General features: G+C 42.0%; 1 protein-coding gene across 4 annotated transcripts; it reads right to left on the minus strand.

Moving 5' to 3' along the window:
• Nucleotides 1-1,188: 1,188 nt before the first annotated feature.
• LOC139383034 (hepatocyte nuclear factor 1-beta-A-like) lies at nt 1,189-21,912 on the minus strand. 4 transcript variants are annotated; one of them, XR_011628683.1, is made up of 11 exons: nt 21,374-21,912; nt 18,501-18,700; nt 17,881-18,151; nt 17,260-17,495; nt 9,272-9,423; nt 7,124-7,250; nt 6,695-6,886; nt 6,262-6,380; nt 5,504-5,548; nt 2,155-3,577; nt 1,193-2,051 (listed from the first exon to the last, which is right to left on the minus strand). XR_011628683.1 is itself a non-coding variant. In XM_071127328.1 (10 exons), exons 1-10 carry the CDS (start codon nt 21,742-21,744, stop codon nt 3,557-3,559), a joined length of 1,734 nt encoding a protein of 577 aa, XP_070983429.1. In that variant the 5' UTR covers nt 21,745-21,912; the 3' UTR covers nt 1,189-3,556. The 4 variants fall into 4 exon arrangements, 3 of the variants coding, with proteins under 3 accessions (XP_070983429.1, XP_070983430.1, XP_070983428.1); XM_071127328.1 differs by having other exon boundaries at nt 1,189-3,577; XM_071127329.1 differs by lacking the exon at nt 1,193-2,051 and having other exon boundaries at nt 3,417-3,577; nt 6,713-6,886; nt 21,374-21,882.
• Nucleotides 21,913-23,903: the final 1,991 nt, after the last annotated feature.

Raw genomic sequence — 23,903 nt, forward strand, 5'->3', positions numbered from 1 at the left:
CAAGTTGTTCTTCCTGGGGGATATTTTGGTTGTTGTTCCAAACAAGTGGGAAAGGTCTTCCACTGACTCCCTGTACTATTGGTCTGTCTGTCACACAGGGAAGTAAGGGAAATAATCCTCTGCGTTGAAAAATTATGATTGAATAAGGGGACGTGTTCATGGGTTTGCTCAGATCACAAGAAACATACTGATGATGCCTATACACACTAAAGTTTAGAACACATCATGGTAGTTGACATGAACTTTCTAGATTGCTTGGTGTAGGTGCCTTCCTGTTGGAAATTGAACACGCACTTTAGATTTACAAACTTCAAAGACGCCGTTGTCTTATCACATAGAAATACAACAGATCTTTGTAGAGGGCGCTGTCATCTTATCACATAGAAATACAACACATCTTTGTAGAGGGCCAATAAACACAGAAATTGACCAACAGGGCTCATTGCTTCAAGGGTTATGTGCATTGTGTTACACATTGCTCCTACTGACAAGGAACGCACACACAGACACACACACACACACACAGACACACACACAGGGACAATGTATACACCTGGGGATTCAGTGTGTCGATCAGATAGCTTGAATAAACATGATTTGCAAAGGCATGAGGGGTGTGGGGTCATCTAGTCGATAGGAATACATTCCTTTCACACTTCTCATAAGGAAACAGTCAGGTGAAAAGGTAACACTCAGGACGTTAATGTTGTAAAACGCCAGGAAATGTTGTGCTTAGGTTAGGGTGATAACCATTTACCTCAAGGTCCCTCATGAGTCATGATTAAGTATACATGTTGCAAGGGAGGAAGAATCAATCTATTGCTAAATCTGTCAACCACTCCTCCCACTGGGCAAAAACTGGTTGAATCAACCTTTTTCCACGTCATTTGAACAAGAAAATTCAATGACATTGAATCAACATGGAAAACTGATTGGATTAGAGAAAAGTCGTTAACTTAAGGGAATTTAGTCTTTTTTTCACCCAACTTTTATGCTAAATCCAATGACATCGGTGAAATTGTTTGGGGATTTCACGTTGAATTGAGGTTAGTTGACAACTCAACCAAATGTAAATCAAAACTAGACATTGAACTGACGTTTGTGCCCAGTGGGTTATTATGTCATCAACAAATATAACCTTTCTGTTAAGACACACAAAAACAGAAAACACTGACCAACACTAATTCATTCATTTTGAAAAAAAGCTTTACTTGAATATCAACATTTTCTCAGAAAGTATAAATAATGATTTTAAAAGATTGATTTCCATTTTATACAAAAATACGTCAAAGAGAAAATAACTTGTCTTTGCCTGTCATCTACAGTTAAAAGTGGACATGCATGCCCTCTGATTAGATGGCAGTGGGTATGTTCAGATTGAAACAAGGTAGTACAAGTAATAACAAGATAGTGACCTATTGAAAGGGAGTCTGTACAGTATGTGCCAACCAAAATATGGAGGTGGAGAGGGTATGACTTCAATTTAGAAAATGTGAAGTAAAATAATTATTCAGAAAACACGCAGTCAAATGCAGACTATACAAATGTTCATTATAAAAACCTGATTGTTTGTACCCTGTGCTTGTTTTTCTGGAACTCTCTGGTGGATTGGGATTTCATAAGTAACTAAGTGCGGCTGAGTATCCAACTCTCCATAACATGTCTCAACCTCTGAGGAATCCAGCCTGATTACATTGGTTGCTGTCACAACAATAGATGCTTTCATCTTCCACCCATTCACAAATTACAAGACTCATATCACTGTTTTGCTTGCAAATACCTGTAAATATTGTCATTGTCACGGGGAGGGGCTTTTATGATTTATAAAGGAGAATAATAAAAAAGGGTCCAATTCCATATGTGTCTTTAAATTAGGAAACGTTGGGAATGAGGAAGTGGGAGGAGAGGGGAGGGAGCCTGGGAGGGCTAAAGTCCCATTCCTGAAATTCACCTGAACCCTATGAGCAAACATCAGTTAGAGAGAGGTCTCCTAGGCAGGCAGGCATGGGCCACCCTAGGATTGGGACAATGTGTGCATCCTAAATGGCACCCTATTCCCTATATAGTGCACTACGTTTTAACCAAGGGTAGTGTACTATATAGGGAATAGGGTGCCATTTGGGACAAACCCTATAAATGGGTTTGAAGGCATACAGTGAATATGTGAGTCAACACGCCCACAGGGCAGACTTTGTTTATGATATCATAGCACACTGACTCTCTCTTCAGAACGAAACATGGGAAATGGGTGAAAGAAAAACACCCAAAGTGTCCAACTGAATTTCTGACTACTTTATATACAGTATCTACTGTACACATATATCTTTTTTAAATAATTTAACATTTTGGTTTATTGTTTTGTGTCGTGTTGCGGGCAGCTCTGACAACAGAAACAACATGAGGGGCACTAAGTTCATAGAGTAATGGTGCATCTCAGAAATCCCTTGGTCTTCTGTTTGTGGAGTACTGTACACGTTTCAGTCTTCTGAGGCTTCATATGCACTTCATATGCACTTCATATGCACTTCTATGCACATTGCATAGTCCTTTAGTTCTAAAGATTGTCATATCTTTCAATCACAGTTTACAATTGGAACCAAATAAAAAATACAAATATATTGTCTATTATATTTCCCCCGTGTTTGGGAATGACAAATGTTGAAATCCTTTAGACACATGAACAAAGTTATAATTATCTGCACTATTGACTGTTCAGTACAGAAAATCACATAATGAAAAGCAAACATGGAAGACTCCTTCAAACAGAACAGGCATGTACATATATGAAATATCTATCTACAAAAACCTATACAGTTGCTCAGGACAAAGTTAATATGATTGTCATCCAGTAGTTCTGATGGTTGTGCATTGCCGTTGATAATATACAGTATAGTGGGGATCAGATTATTCAGATCTGCCCATCATGAGTCCGGGCCCAATGCCAGAGGGAATCACCCAGTCCCCCATACAGTCCATCCCCACCACAGCCCAACATAGCTGGGCCGACTGAGGCAGATTGTGTCTTCTCACCCCAGCCTCCATACGCCTTCATCTTTCCACATCAGATCACAGTAACATGTTAGTTCTTCATGGACATCCACTCCACCAGTCCTATTCTTACATACCACAGCATGTGGCATAATGTGAAGATCCATTTGTTTTGTTCCTTGATAATGTCACAAATGATTGGCCACATAGAAGCGATCACTCGTCATTTGCACACATTTTCAATGAAAAGATAGAGAAATGAATAATGTTTTCTCAAGATTGTGTTTGTAGTGACAAATCATACATCCTTGTTGTATGTCAGGGGAAATCCAGTTTCTCCTCCCTTCATTTAGGTGTCTATTAACGCAAAACCTGCAATGTGCATTTCTCTCCCCTTCTCTCACTCCTCCTCTCCTCTCGCCCTCCGCCACCGCCACTCTGGATTTGTTGACTGACTCATCGTCCAGTGCGCTGTTGCCAGTTATTAGGAGTTGTCATGGTTACCACAGTGAGTGGGTGGAAAAATGTGCTCCTGTTGCTAGGCACCAAGGAAGTCAGGTGTGTACTCTCACCAGGCTTGAAGAGGACACTGCAAAAAGAGAGACCGAGAGAGAGGGAAAAAAACGTCAGAGTGAGTATATCACACAAACAAATTAAGAAAACCTATTCAATAACACAAGAAACAGTTTCTGGTGAGGATGTATTTAAGATGTATGGTCATGATAATAGGTCCCATTTCCCCATGGTGTCAGATTCAGATTGGATGTAAACGGCTACAGCAGATTTATCAGCCCTATGGCCTACTGCCTACCTACACCACACCTGACCAAATACATTCCACATCCTTCTTCCACTTCACTGAAAAGCCTTGGTTCCATTCAAATGGCCTTTTGGAGATTGTTTGTGGAATTCATGTTTTCCTTTCGCTCACAGGGTGGAGGCAGTTGACCCTGGCGTGACCCTCTGGCCAGCAAACAGCCCTACCTGATAAAGGTGGAGGCCAGCTGCTCAGACCACAGTCTAACCCTAAGTGGAGGTGAGTTTAACATGGGGTGGGAGGGGTGTCCTCAGCAAACAAGAGAGTTATAAAGTCTGAGCATGTTGGTCATGTCATGAGAAGAGCCCACTGGCCTCTCTACACCACCCAGTCCAAATAAAGACCTGAGAGGCAGCCTGGAGGAGCCTGCTGTCCAAACGCTGGCTTGTTTAAATGCTGCTCCACCTATAAAGCTACAAATATACCATGATATCATCAGAGCTCAAAGCTAGACACCAATATGTTTAGGTTTATTTTCAATGCTCTGAAAAAACATTAATGATGACTGTCTTAGGTCTCGTTACTCAACACTGTAGAGCGATGGGTTCTACATACATATCAAACCAAAAGCCCCCGGTCAGTATCTTTCCAAAACCACTCTAATAAGGGGACAGTTTGCTTTCAAGCCAATCGGAGCATCTGCCAGAATGTTGCTCTGAGCGAGACATCTCAGCACTTCAGCCTGCCACCCAATGAGCAGTGACAGTGCTGCGGCCGGGCAGCATAGAGTGCTCTGTCTCAGGCAGCGTGGGAAATTGAGCGTGTGAAAGCAAAGCACAGAGGAAGGCATTTCAGGCTAGAGCGATCACTGGGACCAGGGAGATGTAGGAAAGGGGAAGAGCTGTAATTACAACAAAAAACACCCCCACCCTCACCCTATACTCCCCCACCATCAACCCCCATAGGAGGGAAGTAAGTAGCAGGACACAAGCCTCCTGAACTTTGATTAACAGTGGGGTTCATTTCCTGATCAGGGCACTAGGTCTTGCCAGGCCAGGGAGCGACCATCCCTCTTTCTCCCCAATGGAGAGGAAAGCGAAAGGAGGCATCATTAATCAAATGCCGTTCAGGATGAGGGCACGGGTGATTGATTGGTCCGGCCTTTCAAAGGAAATAGGAATTCTGAGGAGTATCCATACACCCGACTCCTTGGGCCAATGATTGAGATTTGTGGTCCACATGCTCAGACAAAAGCAGAGTGAACTGAGGACTAGGGTCAAACCCAGCATCAAAGCCAGAGCCTCACAAAAACATTAGCTGTGAAACCATTATGTGAATAAATAAAGATTGTATTATTCAATAAGTCTGATCTCATATTGCCATTCATTGACTTTAGATGCGTAAAATGATGGATTACATGAATTAAGGTTCCTGTATCAGTCTGTATAAACATTTATTTATGCCTATATAGTAATCTAAAGCGCAGACATTTATAACGCAAAATATGGTATATTGCACACAAATATTCAGTTGAATGACCTTGGCTTTGGGACAACAACACATCACATTGGGGTGAATTCACTGAGCCAGTGCAGTTAAACTAAGTTTGCCTGGTACCAGATCGGTTTGTGTTCTTGCCAACTCCATTGCTGTCATTTTCAAGACAAATAGAGTTGGCATGATGGCACAAACAGACTGGCACTCGGGCTAAAACTAAGGGACTTTATTAAGTGACCGTACTTAGAAAATAGTATTTACCCAGGAGAGACCCCCCAGTTGCACCATCTTGTTTACGGTAGAATCCTAATGTAAGAGGGATTAAACAAGTCAACAAACAATCACAACACACAGACCTAGTGTCCAATCTAAAGGGCACCCTATTCCCTACATAGTGCACTACTTTTATCCAGAGCCCTATGGTGCACTATATAGGCAATAAGGTGCCATATGAGACACAGCCCTACTGTATCTATCCTAGTCTATCAGCCTACTGTATCTAACCTAGTCTATCAGCCTACTGTATCTAACCTAGTCTATCAGCCTACTGTTAGTGAGTGCTCAGTTCGGGGAGGGGGTTGTGTGTCGGCTGTGAGGAAGATTTGGTGTGTTAGTAGATAAAGAAATGAATCAAGCCGATCTCTAATGGGAGGTTTGCACAAGATACAGTACATAGCCTAACCTCTGCAAGCTCAGAATTGATTTTCAAGCTTTACAACTTACATTTCCAACCACCTATATTTCACAAACGTTTTAGTTTAAATACAGTAACTTGTGCAAACATATCTCAAAGAGCAGCAAAAGGGATTATTCCTCCCATTATATATGTACATGCTCTAATACACAGAGAGGTGAAATATCAGAGACTGAGGACAAACACTGAGCACAGACACTGAGGACAGACACTGAGGACAGACAGAGAGAGGAGACTGTATTGACTGAGTCAGGGCCAGGGTAGAGGGGGGGGGGGGCTGATTGTGGCCTGTGTCAGGTGAGACTGAAGCATGTTAGTGACTGACTTGTTTGCTGGATGACATGGAGCTGAGAGTACTGAGGCTGTTGGCGTCTGTCACCACCATGGCTGAGGGAAACCGTGACTGGTGGGAATATTGCGTGGGCTCCTGCTTGTGAGGGTACACTGCCATAGACAAAGACATAGAGAGAACGTCTCATTGTTAATTTTAACCCAATAGATTCGCCTTTATTAATGGGTTAGCATTAGGGTTAGGATTAGGATTAGGATTAGGCTACATCTGTACATACTGAAATTGAGTTTCAAGCCAATTGCATATTAGCAGTAGCCTGGATGGCAGTTTCTGCACTCTTGTCAACTCCTTATGGAATTGTCATGCTAAACAAAGCATGTCAATGAGTGAAAAAGTATCTGGGACCAGGGTAAATCTCCATTATATCCCATCTATGACATGGCATTAGCAATTGTTTAGTGCTTACTAAGAGGCAGGTACTGACTGTGTGAGTGAGTCACGGTGGCCATGAAAGGCTGCTGGCTGGGGGACTGCTGCATCAGGCCATGCTGGTGGGGACTGTGGAGCTGCTGGGAGAACTGCACCGGCTGCAGAGCTGCAAGGCTCCCTGCCACGCTGTTGATCACTGGCACCGACTGGGACTGCGACGTGTTCAGACCTACAACAAATAGAACCTCAGTGATTTGGCTCATGTCAAAAGCATGACAATAAAAGCATGACTATATTCCCTATATAGTGCATTATTTTGACCCCTATTGGTCAAAAGTGATTTGGGTGCCATTGGAGCTCAACCATTGTGTTCATACGAACGCACAAGAAAATAATACAAGAATGTAAACAGAGGAGAATATGGGAAATGCAAAGCGCTGGCTGGTTGGTTGATTGGTTGACTCACTTTGTGCAATGGTCATGACTCCAGAGAGAGGCATGATGAGGTTTTGTGTCTGCTGGTGTGTATGGTGGGAGCTGTGGATGTTGGTCAGCGTGCTCACAGGTGGCAGGCCTCCACCTGACGCAGACATCTAGAGAGAGAGACACACTAAGAAACTTAGTGATACCATTCTGGACCAAGAATGAAGTCATGTACTGACAATATCCTAAATCTAACATGCTAACTGATATAAGGATGGTTAAATCAGGGTATAGAGTATAGTAAATCACTGTAGAAGTGAAACCAGATGTTCTCAGCAATGCAGCTCACACAGATAAATGTTGTGTTAGTTCTGCTGTGTTTGTGTAACACTGTGTTTGTGTAACACTGTGTTTGTGTGACACTGTGTTTGTGTAACACTGTGAGAGGATGTGACACTGTGTTTGTGTAACACTGTGTTTGTGTGACACTGTGTTTGTGTAACACTGTATTTGTGTAACACTGTGTTTGTGTAACACTGTGTTTGTGTGACACTGTGTTTGTGTGACACTGTGTTTGTGTAACACTGTGTTTGTGTGACACTGTGTTTGTGTAACACTGTGTTTGTGTAACACTGTATTTGTGTTACACTGTGTTTGTGTAACACTGTATTTGTGTAACACTGTGTTTGTGTAACACTGTGTTTGTGTGACACTGTGTTTGTGTAACACTGTGTTTGTGTGACACTGTGTTTGTGTAACTCTGTGTTTGTGTAACACTGTGTTTGTGTAACTGTGTTTGTGTAACACTGTGTTTGCGTAACACTGTGTTTGTGTGACACTGTGTTTGTGTAACTGTGTTTATGTAACACTGTGTTTGCGTAACACTGTGTTTGTGTGACACTGTGTTTGTGTAACACTGTGTTTGTGTGACACTGTGTTTGTATAACTGTGTTTGTGTAACACTGTGTTTGCGTAACACTGTGTTTGTGTAACTCCAGTCATCTACACCGAGCAAATCCTGAGAAGGAAGACAATAAAAAATAAGAAATCTGATGATAATGTGTAAAAGCACAGACTGAAAGTAGTAGTGTGTATGCATGTGTGTGCACGGGGGTGTGTGTGTGTTCACGCACGCGAGTATGTTTTCATATTCCCTGCCAACTACTCTGAGAGGAGGGGATGGTCAGACAGTGGATGTATCTCAAATGACACTCTGTTCCCTATATAGTGCACTATGGGCCCTGGTCAAAAGTAGTGCACTGTAGAGGGAATAGGGTTCCATTTGGGACTCAGACAGTCATCTGTACGGTACCCATAGATAACAACCTGTCTGCTCTGACCTGTTCCACACTATACTGACCTGCCCTCCCTACGAAAAACTAACATCCTACTGACAGGAGAGGATGACAAATGTACTATGAATCATCAAGGATCTCTCACTAAATAAAAAGGTTTATTTTCAACTTTGTTCGATTTAAACATGGCAAATCTGGTTAGTGTCATAAACTCGTTATTATTCTGATACTAAGAATACAATATAATTGTTTTTTGGCACCAGCGTTCAAGAGTTAGTTTCTGCATGTACTGTACTGTCAAGTTTCATTTTCACCCATCAAATATTGGACTAGGGCAGAGGGCTGAGTTTCTCCCCTCGCGCTCCCTTTTCCAAGGTAGAAAAAACATTGAACATAATCAAGCGCTGTCGTCATTTCCCTGGCAGAGCAAGCAGTGCTGAGCGCTCCAATCTCCGCTACTTTTTACAGGGCATTTAATCAATAAGCGCATAATGCAGGATGTTTCTTTGTCAGGTTTATCGGCTCAGCTCTGGACCTACCCGGTTCACTTTAGTGGTGAAGGCGTTCTGTATGGCCTGAGCCAAGGCCTGCCGCATGCCTGCCTATCTGCACTTTCCACAGAGAGAAGCACAATGCTCTAACTGTTGTTACGTACAGACTGTTCCATGGCAGTCTGGCTCCGGGACCTGCTTTATATGTCTATGGTTGCGTACCAAATTATACCCTATTGCCTTATATAGTGCACTACCTTTGCCCAGAGCACTATGGTACACTATATAGGGCATAAGTAATGCAGTACAGAGGGAATAGGGTGCCATTTGGAACGGACCTCATGTTAAACGCAGCCCTGGTCCTTATCTAATCAGAGACCAGGAGGGCCCAGGTGTGTTACTCACCATCTTGGCATCAGGTGACAGCAGACTGTGGCTGGGGTCCAAGCCACCCGGAGACACCTGCTGTAACACCGACTGGCTGGTCGACATGCTGCCATGGTGGCTGATGGTCGTCGAGGAGCTGACCTCACTGGGTCCCTGTTGGCTGTACCGCACTGGAGGGAGGGAGGTAAAGAGTGAGAGAAATTGACAGATTGTTAGATTGAGAGTTTATTTCTTGACCTAACAACATCTGTGTTACACAGGATAACAGTATATAGGGTAGAGAGACGGTAGCAGGCCTCTCAGTATGACTAAGTGTGCTATGTCAGCAGGTGCTCCAACCCATCAGACTCACCTGCTCTTTGACTCAAACAGGGAGAGCAAACAAACACACTGACCCCTCCACTGGTGCTATCAGCCCAGCTCAGCCAAGGCCATTTAGTGAGTACAATACACCGTACACCAGTCCCCCACAACCCCAGTCCTAGACTTTATGAACTCAAGCACCATTGTTTTTTAGAAAATCAACACTACAGCTTCAAACACCACAAATACAATTATTTACATTCAATCCAAACATTTGTAATTCTCATTACATTCATTCAACATTAAAGTCCTAAACTGCCATAGAGGCACCAGAGAGTCAAAATGCAGGGAGTTTTGTAGTGGGGGGGGCACAAAACCTGAAGGCAGATTTACCTAGATCAGTACATAACCATCCCTGTGAACCGGTATGGTGTCTCATATTTTGTTATTTTAACAGTGAAGTGAGGTAGGTCGGAAGCTTGTGCAGTTGAGCTTTGTAAACAAAAAGGGAGTAATGAAGTGATCTACGGGACTTTAATAAGGACGGGCCAACCTTTTGATACAGGATGCAGTGATGCGTATTAAAACTGTCACCTGTGATAAAGCGAAGGGCGCTATGATAGACGGCATCCAAAGGTTTAAGAGTCGTGGCTGCGACATTCCGATAAATGGTGTCACCATAGTCAAGGACGGGCATGTAAAGTTGACTGTACAATCTGCTTCCTGCTGTAAAGAGAGAGACATGATCTATTTCTATAAAATAAGCCTACTGTAAATCTCAACTTTATAACTAGCTCATCCGTATGTTTTATGAATGTAAAATTATTGTCAATCCAAAAGGCCATATACAGTGCCTTGCGAAAGTATTCGGCCCCCTTGAACTTTGCGACCTTTTGCCACATTTCAGGCTTCAAACATAAAGATATAAAACTGTATTTTTTTGTGAAGAATCAACAACAAGTGGGACACAATCATGAAGTGGAACGACATTTATTGGATATTTCAAACTTTTTTAACAAATCAAAAACTGAAAAATTGGGTGTGCAAAATTATTCAGCCCCTTTACTTTCAGTGCAGCAAACTCTCTCCAGAAGTTCAGTGAGGATCTCTGAATGATCCAATGTTGACCTAAATGACTAATGATGATAAATACAATCCACCTGTGTGTAATCAAGTCTCCGTATAAATGCACCTGCACTGTGATAGTCTCAGAGGTCCGTTAAAAGCGCAGAGAGCATCATGAAGAACAAGGAACACACCAGGCAGGTCCGAGATACTGTTGTGAAGAAGTTTAAAGCCGCTTTAAACATCCCAAGGAGCACTGTGCAAGCAATAATATTGAAATGGAAGGAGTATCAGACCACTGCAAATCTACCAAGACCTGGCCGTCCCTCTAAACTTTCAGCTCATACAAGGAGAAGACTGATCAGAGATGCAGCCAAGAGGCCCATGATCACTCTGGATGAACTGCAGAGATCTACAGCTGAGGTGGGAGACTCTGTCCATAGGACAACAATCAGTCGTATATTGCACAAATCTGGCCTTTATGGAAGAGTGGCAAGAAGAAAGCCATTTCTTAAAGATATCCATAAAAAGTGTCGTTTAAAGTTTGCCACAAGCCACCTGGGAGACACACCAAACATGTGGAAGAAGGTGCTCTGGTCAGATGAAACCAAAATTGAACTTTTTGGCAACAATGCAAAACGTTATGTTTGGCGTAAAAGCAACACAGCTCATCACACTGAACACACCATCCCCACTGTCAAACATGGTGGTGGCAGCATCATGGTTTGGGCCTGCTTTTCTTCAGCAGGGACAGGGAAGATGGTTAAAATTGATGGGAAGATGGATGGAGCCAAATACAGGACCATTCTGGAAGAAAACCTGATGGAGTCTGCAAAAGACCTGAGACTGGGACGGAGATTTGTCTTCCAACAAGACAATGATCCAAAACATAAAGCAAAATCTACAATGGAATGGTTCAAAAATAAACATATCCAGGTGTTAGAATGGCCAAGTCACAGTCCAGATCTGAATCCAATCGAGAATCTGTGGAAAGAACTGAAAACTGCTGTTCACAAATGCTCTCCATCCAACCTCACTGAGCTCGAGCTGTTTTGCAAGGAGGAATGGGAAAAAATGTCAGTCTCTCGATGTGCAAAACTGATAGAGACATACCCCAAGCGACTTACAGCTGTAATCGCAGCAAAAGGTGACGCTACAAAGTATTAACTTAAGGGGGCTGAATAATTTTGCACGCCCAATTTTTCAGTTTTTGATTTGTTAAAAAAGTTTGAAATATCCAATAAATGTCGTTCCACTTCATGATTTGTGTCCCACTTGTTGTTGATTCTTCACAAGAAAATGCAGTTTTATATCTTTATGTTTGAAGCCTGAAATGTGGCAAAAGGTCGCAAAGTTCAAGGGGGCCGAATACTTTCGCAAGGCACTGTATTTATAGGCGGGAATCTGCTTGATGAAAGAATCATCCATTGCATAAATGTGTAAGCATCTGAAATATTTCTATGAGAATTATAAAGCAGCAAACATTTAGTTTTTCCCGCACTACGTACCAATCTTAAATCAAAGCATTGCAGCTCCAACATAGCCTGGTCAGCCATAGGGGCAATAGTGTCATCTGCATACAGATCGATGTTACAGGCTTTTTCAGATAGACCAATATTATTTATACAAATAGAAAAGAGGACAGGTCAAAAAATAGACTCCTGCCGGACACCTTTTGTAATATCGAGGTAACTTGACACCATCAGAAAGCACACATTGTGTCTTGTCTGACAGATAGTTCCCAAACCACTTGTAATACGCCTAGTCGAGGCCCATTTTAGACAACCTTTGAATGAGTAGGGGAGGGTCGACAGTATCAAAGGCCTTGGATAGGTCTATAAATATGGCAGCACAGTGATTCCTACCCAGCATGGAAAGGATCCCTCTGTGCCCAGGTAAAGGTATGGAAGTGAAGAAATGCCTTCTATGTGCAGTATGTCATCAATAGAGAACCCTGTTATGTTCTCACCTATCCTTCCACTCTCCAAACACTTAGTCACTGAATTCTGTGACATCATTGAATGACCCATCTCTTAATCCCGTGTCTAGACCCCTTGTTGTCTCCCACCTCCATTGGCCACCGGGGGCCAAAGGAATGCTGCTCTCCTCCTATCAAATAGATGTTTGCCTGGCCCCCTTTGATACCAACAGAGCAAACATTACACATTTACAACCAATGTCAAACACATTCTTATCCTGTAGTCTCAGTCTCACACAGAGTCTCCCTCCCTCCCCCCTGCAGAGCAGAGCAGTGGGTTGTGACACTGGGCCAGTCCTAAATGGCACCATATTCCCTATATAGTGCCCTACTTTAGACCAGGGCATATAGTAGTGCACTATGTAGGGAATAGGGTGCCATTTGGGACAAAACCACTGTGACAGTGTTTACTCTCAGATCCCAGATCTTCCCTGTGCCCTCTGTCCCTGACCCACGCATGTCACACTGAGTGCCCTGTCTGTCACAGTCCCAGATAGTCACAGACAGTCCCAGACAGCCAGACAGTCCCAAACAGACACAGACAGTCCCAGACAGTCCCAGACAGCCACCGACAGTCCCAAACAGCTACAGACAGTCACAGACAGGAGACACCAAGCATCATATGTCTGCCATAAAAGAATGGGAGACCGTATCTCACTCAAAATAAAGTTTACCTTAGTAAAAACATGCTTTACTGCCTGGGAAATACGACTAAATCAGACCAGAGAATTTACAATTTTCATCTTGACTGTATTTCATCCACTAACAACAAACATGTTGTCCAGTCTGTCCAGGCAGACCACAAGAGAACCACATACAGACCTCATATTGTCTAGAACATCACACTAGCAACCCCACAGCACTTGTTAACACCGCTACATAACAATAACGCACTCCATCAGGCCCATGACCCCCATACCCTCACAATGGCAGAGGACTCATAAACAGGCATTTATCTCCAAGCTGGACATCCTGTAAAGTGTCAAGGGGAGAGAGGTGCTATTCAGGCCAGCTTTGTTTTCCTGTGTCAGGCAGTAATTCTGGCTGCAGGGAACCCCAATCCCAGTCAGGAAAGCTTCCGTTGTCTAGTCTGTCTGAGGCAATTGGTCATTTGGAAGGAGGAGGAGGGCTCCATTTCTGGGACACCAGTGGGGTGGCCAGCGGTGTCCACATACCAACCTATGCACCCCCAGTTTGTTATTGGGATATTATAAAGATGCTGTCAATATAGCTTGAGATTAAGAAATCTTTCTTCCTCAAAATAACGTTATATTAGAGACAAAAACAACCCAAAATTTAAACAACTACTGTACTTTCTAGCTGCATGACATTTGGCCAGTTTCAGACTGTGTCCTACATCCACTCTTATTTACATCCTAAAAAAAGTTTGCTAGCTCCTCTCTATCACCAAATTCTCAGCTGAAATATGGCTTGAGCTAAATCAACCACAATACCAAGCACACTGAGCACTGGACCAGGGGAGACTAGAAGTAGACCAGGGGGAGGGTGAGAACCCTGTGAAGGGGAGTGATAGCGTAGGCAGCAGGGAGTTACAGCAGGTTTAAAAGGCTTCAGTGCTCTGTGTGACCCATGTAATATCAAAGCCCCTCTTCCCATCCCCAGGCACTGGTCATTGAAGCTTCGGTGCATATGAGAGACCTCCCGGGTCTCTGTAGGACGTAGCAGGCCTTGGTACCTCTCTGACCAGGCTGGGGCTCCCAGTGGTCAGAGCAGGGCCAGGCAGTAGGCAGGCCTTGCATCTCTATCCCTTGGCCAGGCAAACTCCCACATAGCCTTGGGTGACACAAGGCATTGAGGCAACACAACCTGCTCACCATTTTTCCCTCCTATAATATGGGGTTTTACTCTCACTGTTATTAAATTAAATAACACTGTTTTCAGAGGATTACCAAATGAATAGAACGTGCCCATTACACCAGTCTACCAGGTATTGAGCCACACTCCCCTCACTGCCGTCTTAATCTTACAGCTAAAACCTTTCCAGTGTGTCAGATTAGGTGGGAGATTCCTGAATCAGCAGGCTTTGCCGTGTGAGACGAGGGAATATGCTAAAAAAATGAAATATCAGCAGGTTATCAGGGGTTCAATTCAATCTCTTAGCACATTCTGGTGAAAAAGATGCTACTGTTGCTGAATTATCTGGGTTGATTGGCACGTCAACGTCTTTATCTCAGCTTTGATGCAGGTCAACATAAAGGGAGGGCCTATTTAGAACTCTGGACAACACACTCAATATTATTGACACAGAAGTAGCAGCAAAAAAGAAAAGCCGCCCACCTCTATACTTTGCTGAGAGATGTATGAAACTGCTCCCTAAGCTTAGCTTTCAGATTCACCCTCAAAGTGGCTGACCCGTTCATCTTTTAGCTTAAAATAAAACAATGAGTTTTTAATGGTGAGCGAGCGTAGCGCCTTTTCCTTTTCAATGATTATCACATTTTTGGGCTGCACCTCGACTCACATTGGTTGAGCGCCCTCTACTTATTTCCAGATTCACTCTCAAAGAAAGAATCATAACAATTATACACAACATAACAGTATGGTCGTGACATCCTTTCCCATAACGTATGGTGACACACACACACAAACACACACGTATTGGCATCTGTTTCGTTTAGAAAAGGGTTCAATTCCAATTGCCTATTCTCAATAAAAACGCAGGTTGTATGGTTAAATGAACGATCCAAGGGGACACAATGGCCCTAAAAGTGTTATGGCCTCAGACACATGGATCATTCAGCTGATGAAACAGTTTGATTAGACCAACAGTGTATGTGAATCACCTATTACATGTATGTATTAACACGTGACTAGTAACAGAAGATATCTATTTATACATTTGTTTTGGTTTGGTCTTTTACCAAACACTGACTGTAGAATAACCTCATCTTTCCCCAAAAAATACTATTTGACTGTTTCTACCATTGTGACCAATCAAGTTAACTCACCCTTATCAACAGAAGTAAGAGAATCAATGAAAACTCCAGGAGTAAGAGGTTTTCCTTGATGTGACCTGATAGTGACCTCCCTCACATAACTGTTGTAGTGGCGCTGAAGGAGGGGGCTACCCACATCTCACTATAGGCTGGAGCACAAGGGGTCATCAGTCCTGTCTGGCCAGAAAAGAGCCAATACCCCAGAGGACAGCTCCTGCTGCTCTGGTCTGCAGAGCGCCCAGCCCCAGCCTCCCTCGGCCACTATACTGACGCCCTATAAAGGTGAGGGGGAGGCTTTAAAATAGCCCCTCCCCAAGGCCCAGCAGTGATAAATGAACCTAGGTTACAGTCACTGCAGTCTTCCAATACGCCACAGACAATAGGGACCCCTGCCAGGCTGGGGTATAGAGAGGAGAAGTCAGGGGAGCCACTTATCAAAGGACTGGGAGATGTAGTAGCCAAGGATTTTAACTGTCCATTAAGCATGCATAACACAGGCCGTGGCCTAGCAACGCGATGAGGCAACCTGCTGGGGTGCTATTGTCAGGCCAGTGGCTGACACTGAAAAACAGCTGATGCTGTTGGCAGCACACCGGCAGGACACCTTGTAAGCAGGCAACCGAGGGCTAAGGGGAGCAAAGTACCTTCCGCTTCTGACCCTTAACCTATCCCTCTACAACCAGCCCCTTCTCTCTCCCCTCCACACAAGCCTATCATTGAACCTAGCTCCTCAATTTGAAACCTGAGGTCAATGCTTGGTCAGGTGTGCTGGTAAAAACCACAAGCAAACAGAGCATGGGCTAATGGGCCCAGTATAACCAAAGGTAAAAGAGCAACCCGAGGCAAACGGTTTGTTTTTCTAGAGAGTTGACCTCGTGTTCTAACTTGAAAGAATGACAAGGGGCTTTGATTGAGTCTCTCCAATCATTGCTTTTATGGAGGTGAGCGATGGCACTGAGGATAATGCTGTGCCAAGATATCAGCTCCATTTTATCTCTTATAGACGCCGGTAGATGGCTAAATTGCACTGAGTGCAAACAGCATTATGATGTTTAACGGTCAGTTTGTTGGATTTCCTCTTTACAACTTCAGGAACTTTGTTGATTCCCCAAAAAGTCACCATTGACCGACCGACCTTATGCTTATAGAGTGAATGTGGAAGTAGTGGTTATAGGTTCAACTAGCGCTGAATCCCTACGTGACCCTGCCCTGACCCTGGCCTGTCACAGGACTGCTGCACTTTGTGCCACTCTCCTGCTCCTGCCTGCCTGCCTGCCTGCTGACTTTGGAGTGGAGATTGCAGGTACAATGTGGATTGTTCTCAGTGTGTTGTCAAATATCAGAATAACAATGACATTTGCTCAGCTCCCTCAGTGACTCTTATTGATCACTTGCCCTCTCTCTTCTCTCTCCCTGATCTCATCAATCATTTTTCTCTCCCTCTTTTCACTCTTGCTTGGGGATGAAAATAAAATCATCCAATTATTTTGCCAACCATTGTTCTTCTAACTGTCAAAGACATGTCCCTGATCAGGATACCATAGTGATTAAATGCACTCAGATCATGGCTGGGACAGGTACAGAAAGAGGAAAGCCCACATTTTTTATGATTCCATGATTGTGTGTAGTATTATATTAGATATAATAGCAGAGTAATGTACTGTGGTATGCATGTGGTGTGGAGACGCTACCTTGCATCTTACTAGGGGGGGATGCGCTGGTCTGGGAGCTGTGGTGGTGTGGAGAGCTGTGGCTGTGAGACAGGAGAGGGTTCATGCTGTGGATGGGTATGGGGTAGGCGTCCATTGCCAGCTTCTGACGGAAGGCCTCCTCCTTACGCCGGTTGGCAAACCAGTTATAGACCCGTACCTCAGTGACCAGGTTAGAGCCCAGCCCATGAGCTTTAGACGGAGACACCCCTCTCTGGAGACACTCAGCCCTATAGGAGGAGAGATTTAAATAGTATCAATGGAATAAAATGGAAAAGAACAAAGGGGAAATATAATGGTAGTTGCATTGGAATGATAGTTGGATACAGTAAACAACGAGAGACATTCAACCCTGTCAAGATCATTCTAAGCTAGGGCCATATGCTGCTGTAATAATGGAGTTAGTATCAAATAAGATGTGCCAAACATTCAATTATTGAAAGGAAGAACAAAGTTGTGTCACTTTTTCCCAAATGGCACCCTATTCCCTATATAGTGCATTACTTTTGACCAGAGCCATATTGGCATCAGTGCACTAAATAGGAAATAGGGTGGCATTTGGGACGCGGCCCAAAAGGTGTAACTTTCTCATTCTCCAAAGCGTCCTCCACTCACCTGTTGCACTCCTCCACCAGAGCCTCTCGCTCCTCTTTGCTGGGGTTCTTCTGTCTTTCATAGGCCTGGTAGAGGATCTGTTGGGATGCAGGCCCCCATTTGAAACGGTTCCGTCTCATTTTCTTGCAGGAAGGTTCAGAGCCCACCTCCTCCCCTTGCTGCCCCATACCCTGACCAGGAGGGTTGAACTCTGGGAAGAAAAACAGCACCTGATCCTGACTGCCTTTGTCAGTCATGTTGTTGACAGAACCTTGCACTGCCTGGTTGAATTCTGGAAAATAAGAACAAGGTACATTTGATGCATCTCATGTCACATAAAAACATTGTATTGGCTGGAATAGAGACAAAATAAATCAATAAGACAATAAGAAGAAATCAGGCATAATTTAATGAGGGACAATTTCACAATATGTAGCCTAGGTCCTAATGATAAATCAGGCACATTTGAGGCATAGGCTTACTAGAATATGATACTGACCATATGTAGAGCCGAAATATGACATTTATTTTCACGCAAATTGTCTTGTGGGTGGCCATTAGTATTATGACGCCCAGGCCAACACACCTCTGTGACTCGAACTGTATCAAAGACTTTGTGAGAAACTCAAATATTAACTTACGTCTGAGAACTTCCCGCTGTTTCCTGACATACCAGGTGTAGAGCGCCGCTCGCTTCTGAGTTTTCATGGGCGTGCCTTTGTTGAGGTGCTGTGAGAGGTGAGACTGATTTAGTCCGGTTACGTCCACCACCTCGCGCTGTGGTATGTTGTGCTGTTGCATGTAGCCTTTAATTATGCGAGCGGCACGCCACGGGTCCTCACTGCGGTTACATAAAACACACATAAAACAATTTTCGAATCACCTTGCTAAATACATGTTATTCGTTCTATTAGTAGCCTAATAGTGTTGTGTGTATAATGGCCTATAGGTGTTGGTGCTAAATTAGCACCAACTCCTAGGCTATAGGCTAGGCTATAGACCAGTATACACCATAACACTCATACTAATAGCCCTGCTAATCTAATGTATTATTCATTGGCCAAATACATTCCTAACCTTGCTTCAGTACCAAGATACAGCACGAACATTCATTTCCCTTGGTTTATTCTATTCGTATTGCTCTCGGACTTCTTCTACGTTATCCCTGTTTTGCAAGGCCCCAATTTTTGGGGGGTTGGGACAATTGTTAAGTACCCTAATAAACGACCATTAATCATTGTATTCAATAGTATGTAAATATTTCCAAAGGTTACGGATTTTACTGAGCTGGTGTAAATCGCCTGGATGACTTCAAGTGGTGTATTACTTAACTAAAAATACTTTAAAGTACTACTTTAGTCGTTTTGGGGGGTCTCTGTACTTTACTATTTATATTTTTGACAACTTTTAGTTCTACTACATTCATAAAGGAAATAATGTACTTTTTACTCCATACATTTTCCCTGACAACTAAAAGTACTCGTTACATTTTGAATGCTTAGCAGGACAGAAAAATGGTCCAATCAACGATCTTATCAAGAGAACATCCCTGGTCATCCCTATACTGCCTATGATCTGGCGGACTCACTAATCACACATGCTTGTGTGTAAATTATGTCTGAGTGTTGGAGTGTACTTGAGTAATTTTCTATTAAGGTATCTTTACTTTTACTCAAGAATGACAATTGGGTACTGTTTCCACCACCGGTGAACTCATAATACGTTCAGAAACCTGAAAATACTCCGAATCAGGCCTATTTTCAATTCAGTGTTATGACTGTAGCTGAGGCGACACTGATGCATTTGAAAATCAAAATCCTAGACCTTGGTTTATACATTTTCCACAGTTTTTGAAATGTCAATATTTCATAGCAGATGTGAGATACTAAGGATATATGATACAGAAATATATTACAAATGCTACTAAATTAGGCTATCATATAATCTAAACTAAGCACCAATAGGATAGGCCTAGGGTACATTGGTTTAGAAGCACAGTATTTTATGTCATCTGAGTCTGACACACACTGACGTTATAGTCTACACATTTTCCCATTTGGACAATAGGCCCGTAGGCCTAATCAAATCCAGACTAAATAATCCCAGAATCGAGTATGAATCAAATAAATAAATAGGTGATTTGGTTGAATAAGATCATGTTGTTTGCTTAAACATAGGAAATTGATAATACATTGATAATAAATTGAATGTATCAATTCAAGGCTTCCATCCAAAATTGCATTCAATTATCGAAGAATACACTTACACATGGGCTAAAATCCTCTGAATTATTCCAATGTTTCAATTATATCAACTATAAACAATTGCACAATTGCGCCCAAGGATGACAGCTCAATAGGCTTTATGTCGATTAAAAAAAAAATCTATATATCAAAACAACTTAAAAGGCCTAGAATATATGCGCAGCGTGCTTTAAAATATTACAGTAAAATAACACTTACATTTATCCTACCGTCACAGTCATCTCAGATTAAGTTTTGACTTCACATGGGTAATTTTTGCAAATCTACACACAACTGTTTGTTTTGGAGAGTTAAGTCTGCGGGTTTATATATTGGTTTAGATGTTGGTTTATAACATTCGACAATGAATAACCAGATCTCCATTCACTCTAATCATACGACACTGTGTATCTTTCAGTTGATGATTTATAGAATACAATTAATAATAACTTAACTACACGTGGGTTAGTTTAGATTTTCTGCCGGCCACTTGATCATGTTACTAGCGTAATGAATGAACATTTATAAATGTATTTTAGAAGATAAATTAAGACAATAACAACATATACAAAGATTAAGTCCTTTATAGACTACATTCATAAAACATAATAATATTTGCTTCAAGAAGTGTTGCAATATTTCACCAGAATATTCTTCTTATTATTATTAGAGCCTATATCTAGTGCAACATTTAATCCTGCATAATAAACAAATGCGTGGGTGTGAATTCACTTTCTCTTCTTGCACTGCCATATATAATCTAAGTGAGAGAGATCGAGTAAGTTAATAATAAATAGATCTCGTTTAGTTGATATTTTGCTAAGGTAAATAAATAATAACCCGTGTGGATAATTAGTAACTAGAACGTGAAAGTACTACTGGCGCATTATTTTAAATTTGTAAACACTGGGAACATATTGCCTTGCGCTTTACATTTAAATTAAAATGTGTTTTTACAGGAGTTTTGTCAGCATTCTAAAATACAGACACGATGCAGATACAATTCTTGGGCGGAAGGTAGCGGTTAGAGTGGTTAGAGCGTTGGAACAGTATCTGACAAAGTAACAATCTGTCGTTCTTCCCCTGAACAAGGCAGTTAACCCACTGTTCCCCGTTAGGCAGTCGTTGTAAATATAAATAAATATAGAAACGTTTAAAGACACTGAAATTACAGCAAAGTCTAAAATAAGTAGGCATATCCATAATAACATATTTTTTGTTGAACAGTCCTAAATGTATGCAATTAAACATTTAAAGTTGTATCCACTTACGCTAATATTCGGTCAACTTCTGCCCTCTGCTCCGCTGCTTCCTCCGTGTTAAGCGACTGGAGTTCTTTTAGTATCGGTGGGGTATCGAAATCATCTCCGTCCTCGGACCCCTCGTCTCCCGACAGTTTGCCCTTACCGTGCCCGTTGCTCAACGTTAGAAATACCGGCTTCGAATCCGAATCATTTCCGTTGATTTTAGAACTTGGCGGAGACATGTGTAGATTCTCCAACTTAACTCCAAAGCCATTCGGGCTAGGATCCATATCGTCCAACGCTTGGATCAGAACATCTTTGGTAACTCCGGAATCTAACAAGGCGCTCAAGAGCTCCTGTTGGAGAGATGTCAACTTGGACACCATTTTCGAGAACATTAAAAAAAAGTTAAATTCTGAACTAAAAGGGAGGCTGGGGAGAATAAAAACTAGAAAGTACAAAAAAAAAGTTCGATCTCTCTTCCTCTCGTGCTCCAGTGTTAATGTGAATGTCCTACTCCTGACACCTGCTCAGAGAAGCTGGTTCACTTCCCATTTGAGGAGAGTGATATAATTTGCCATGATGCTTTCAGAGGGCAGGGAATATAAAACATGGTAATTAGTGGGCTGGCTGATGGGGACTTTATGCAAATCGTCAGAAGAGGGCTGCACTGACGAACTGAAGCAGGTAGACCTGACAGTGTTTACACTGGAGCGCTGTTGCTTTTATTGGCTCTGCCTTATCAGCAACAAAACTTTCATGAACTTTGGACTCTGTTGTATTAAGACTTTGGTGAAAGAAGAGGGATGGTATACTTGTGATAATAATTACACTACTACTACTAATAATAATAATTATAATAATAATAACACATTGTAATTATAATAATATTGTATATTCAATATCATATATTATTCATTACAGCATTTATCGTATCAACTGTGTTCACTTCTGTGGTTGTCATTAAATTAAACAGAAAAACATAGTTCAAACGCTCCAGACGCAGAATGATTGACCAGGCCAACAAGCAGGTGCAGCTGAACATCATTTTTATTTATTTATTTTATTTAACCTTTATTTAACTAGTCAAGTCAGTTAAGAACAAATTCTTATTTACAATGACGGCCTACACATCATAGTAAGCCTACATCATCGGGCAGGTTCGGTGACCTGTAGAACGGGGAGAACTAAACAAATGAACCAGGCTAATATGGAAGAGTTGGTTGATATAAGAGCAAAATGTGGCCTGATATTATGATAATTTTGTATCCATATGAAAATATATCAACATTGCTTAGCATATTGGTTAACAAGATGTTGATTATATCATGTCTGATACAGTGGTATTGCCTGCCAATAATTATACCTCCCTTACTGTCAGTGTAGTATCAATACTCGTGGTTGATCATTATATGACCAGAGGACAGAGCAAACCTACTATAATTGGTCTGCAAATAATGTTTCCATTATGCCTATGTTACGCCCCACGTCGTGTCAGTAGGATAATGTTTATAAACTAGGACTGCATTGAATTACTTAGACAATTCCTAATTGTATACACGTTTTCTTTATAAGTATGCATTAATCCAAGCAAATAAATGATTGTAGGCCTATATGTCATCCACAAGGCTGTATGACAACCGGCAGTGATTGGGAGTCCCATACAGCCGCGCACAAATTAAGAACCTAGTTAAATAAAGGTTTAAATAAAACAAATAAAAAAACATGGCTGATCAAAAATAACTATATTTCTATTGTAACTTTACATAATGTCGGTTTCTTTTCCAGCCTTGTATTAGACAGCTGATTTAAACTAAAATTCCTATATCTATCTAACTATTGCATCAAACTATCTTTTTTTATTTGTTTTATTTAAATGTCCTATGCCAAAAATATGTTGATTTTAACCATTTCTAAAAGCTAATGTTAAGAGGGCTTTGACCCCAAAAGGCGTTGTGTTGGTCATGACACGTCTTCAGACGTGTGTGTCATCTGGTGTCATTACCCAACGCCTTTTGGGGGTCATTTGGTGTCATCGCTGCTATTTCTCTCTGTGTCGCTATCTTGTAAAGTTTTCCTGAGGCTGACACACACCTTTACCTGCACTTCGAACTGGTGTAAATTTCCATCGATCCATTCTGTGCAGCCCGGGTGGAGTTGATAGCAGAACCGTAACAGTTACAGATACATCCCAGTCTGTCTACATACAATACTGTCTCCTCCAATGACAAGTTTATCTGATGATGATAATGCTTGTTTTTTTTAACTTTCCAGGCAGAATTGAGGGGAATTATTTTATTTCAAAATGATGGGCTCGAATTACTCGTTTTAGTCATATCCACTTCATATCCAGCCATATATATCATTGTAGGTCTACATATCATCGACAAGACTGATCAAAAATAAATATATTTATATTGTAACTTTGAACAATTGTATCAAACTATCTTCTTTTTTTTCCTTTTTTTTATGTCCTAAGTCAAAAAGTTGTTGATTTTAACAATTTCTCAAAGCACATGTTAAGAGTGCTATAACCCCCCAAAAGTCGTTGTGTTGG

The sequence above is a fragment of the Oncorhynchus clarkii genome, chromosome 24 (assembly GCF_045791955.1).
Source record: "Oncorhynchus clarkii lewisi isolate Uvic-CL-2024 chromosome 24, UVic_Ocla_1.0, whole genome shotgun sequence".
NCBI classification, from domain to species: Eukaryota; Metazoa; Chordata; class Actinopteri; order Salmoniformes; family Salmonidae; genus Oncorhynchus; species Oncorhynchus clarkii.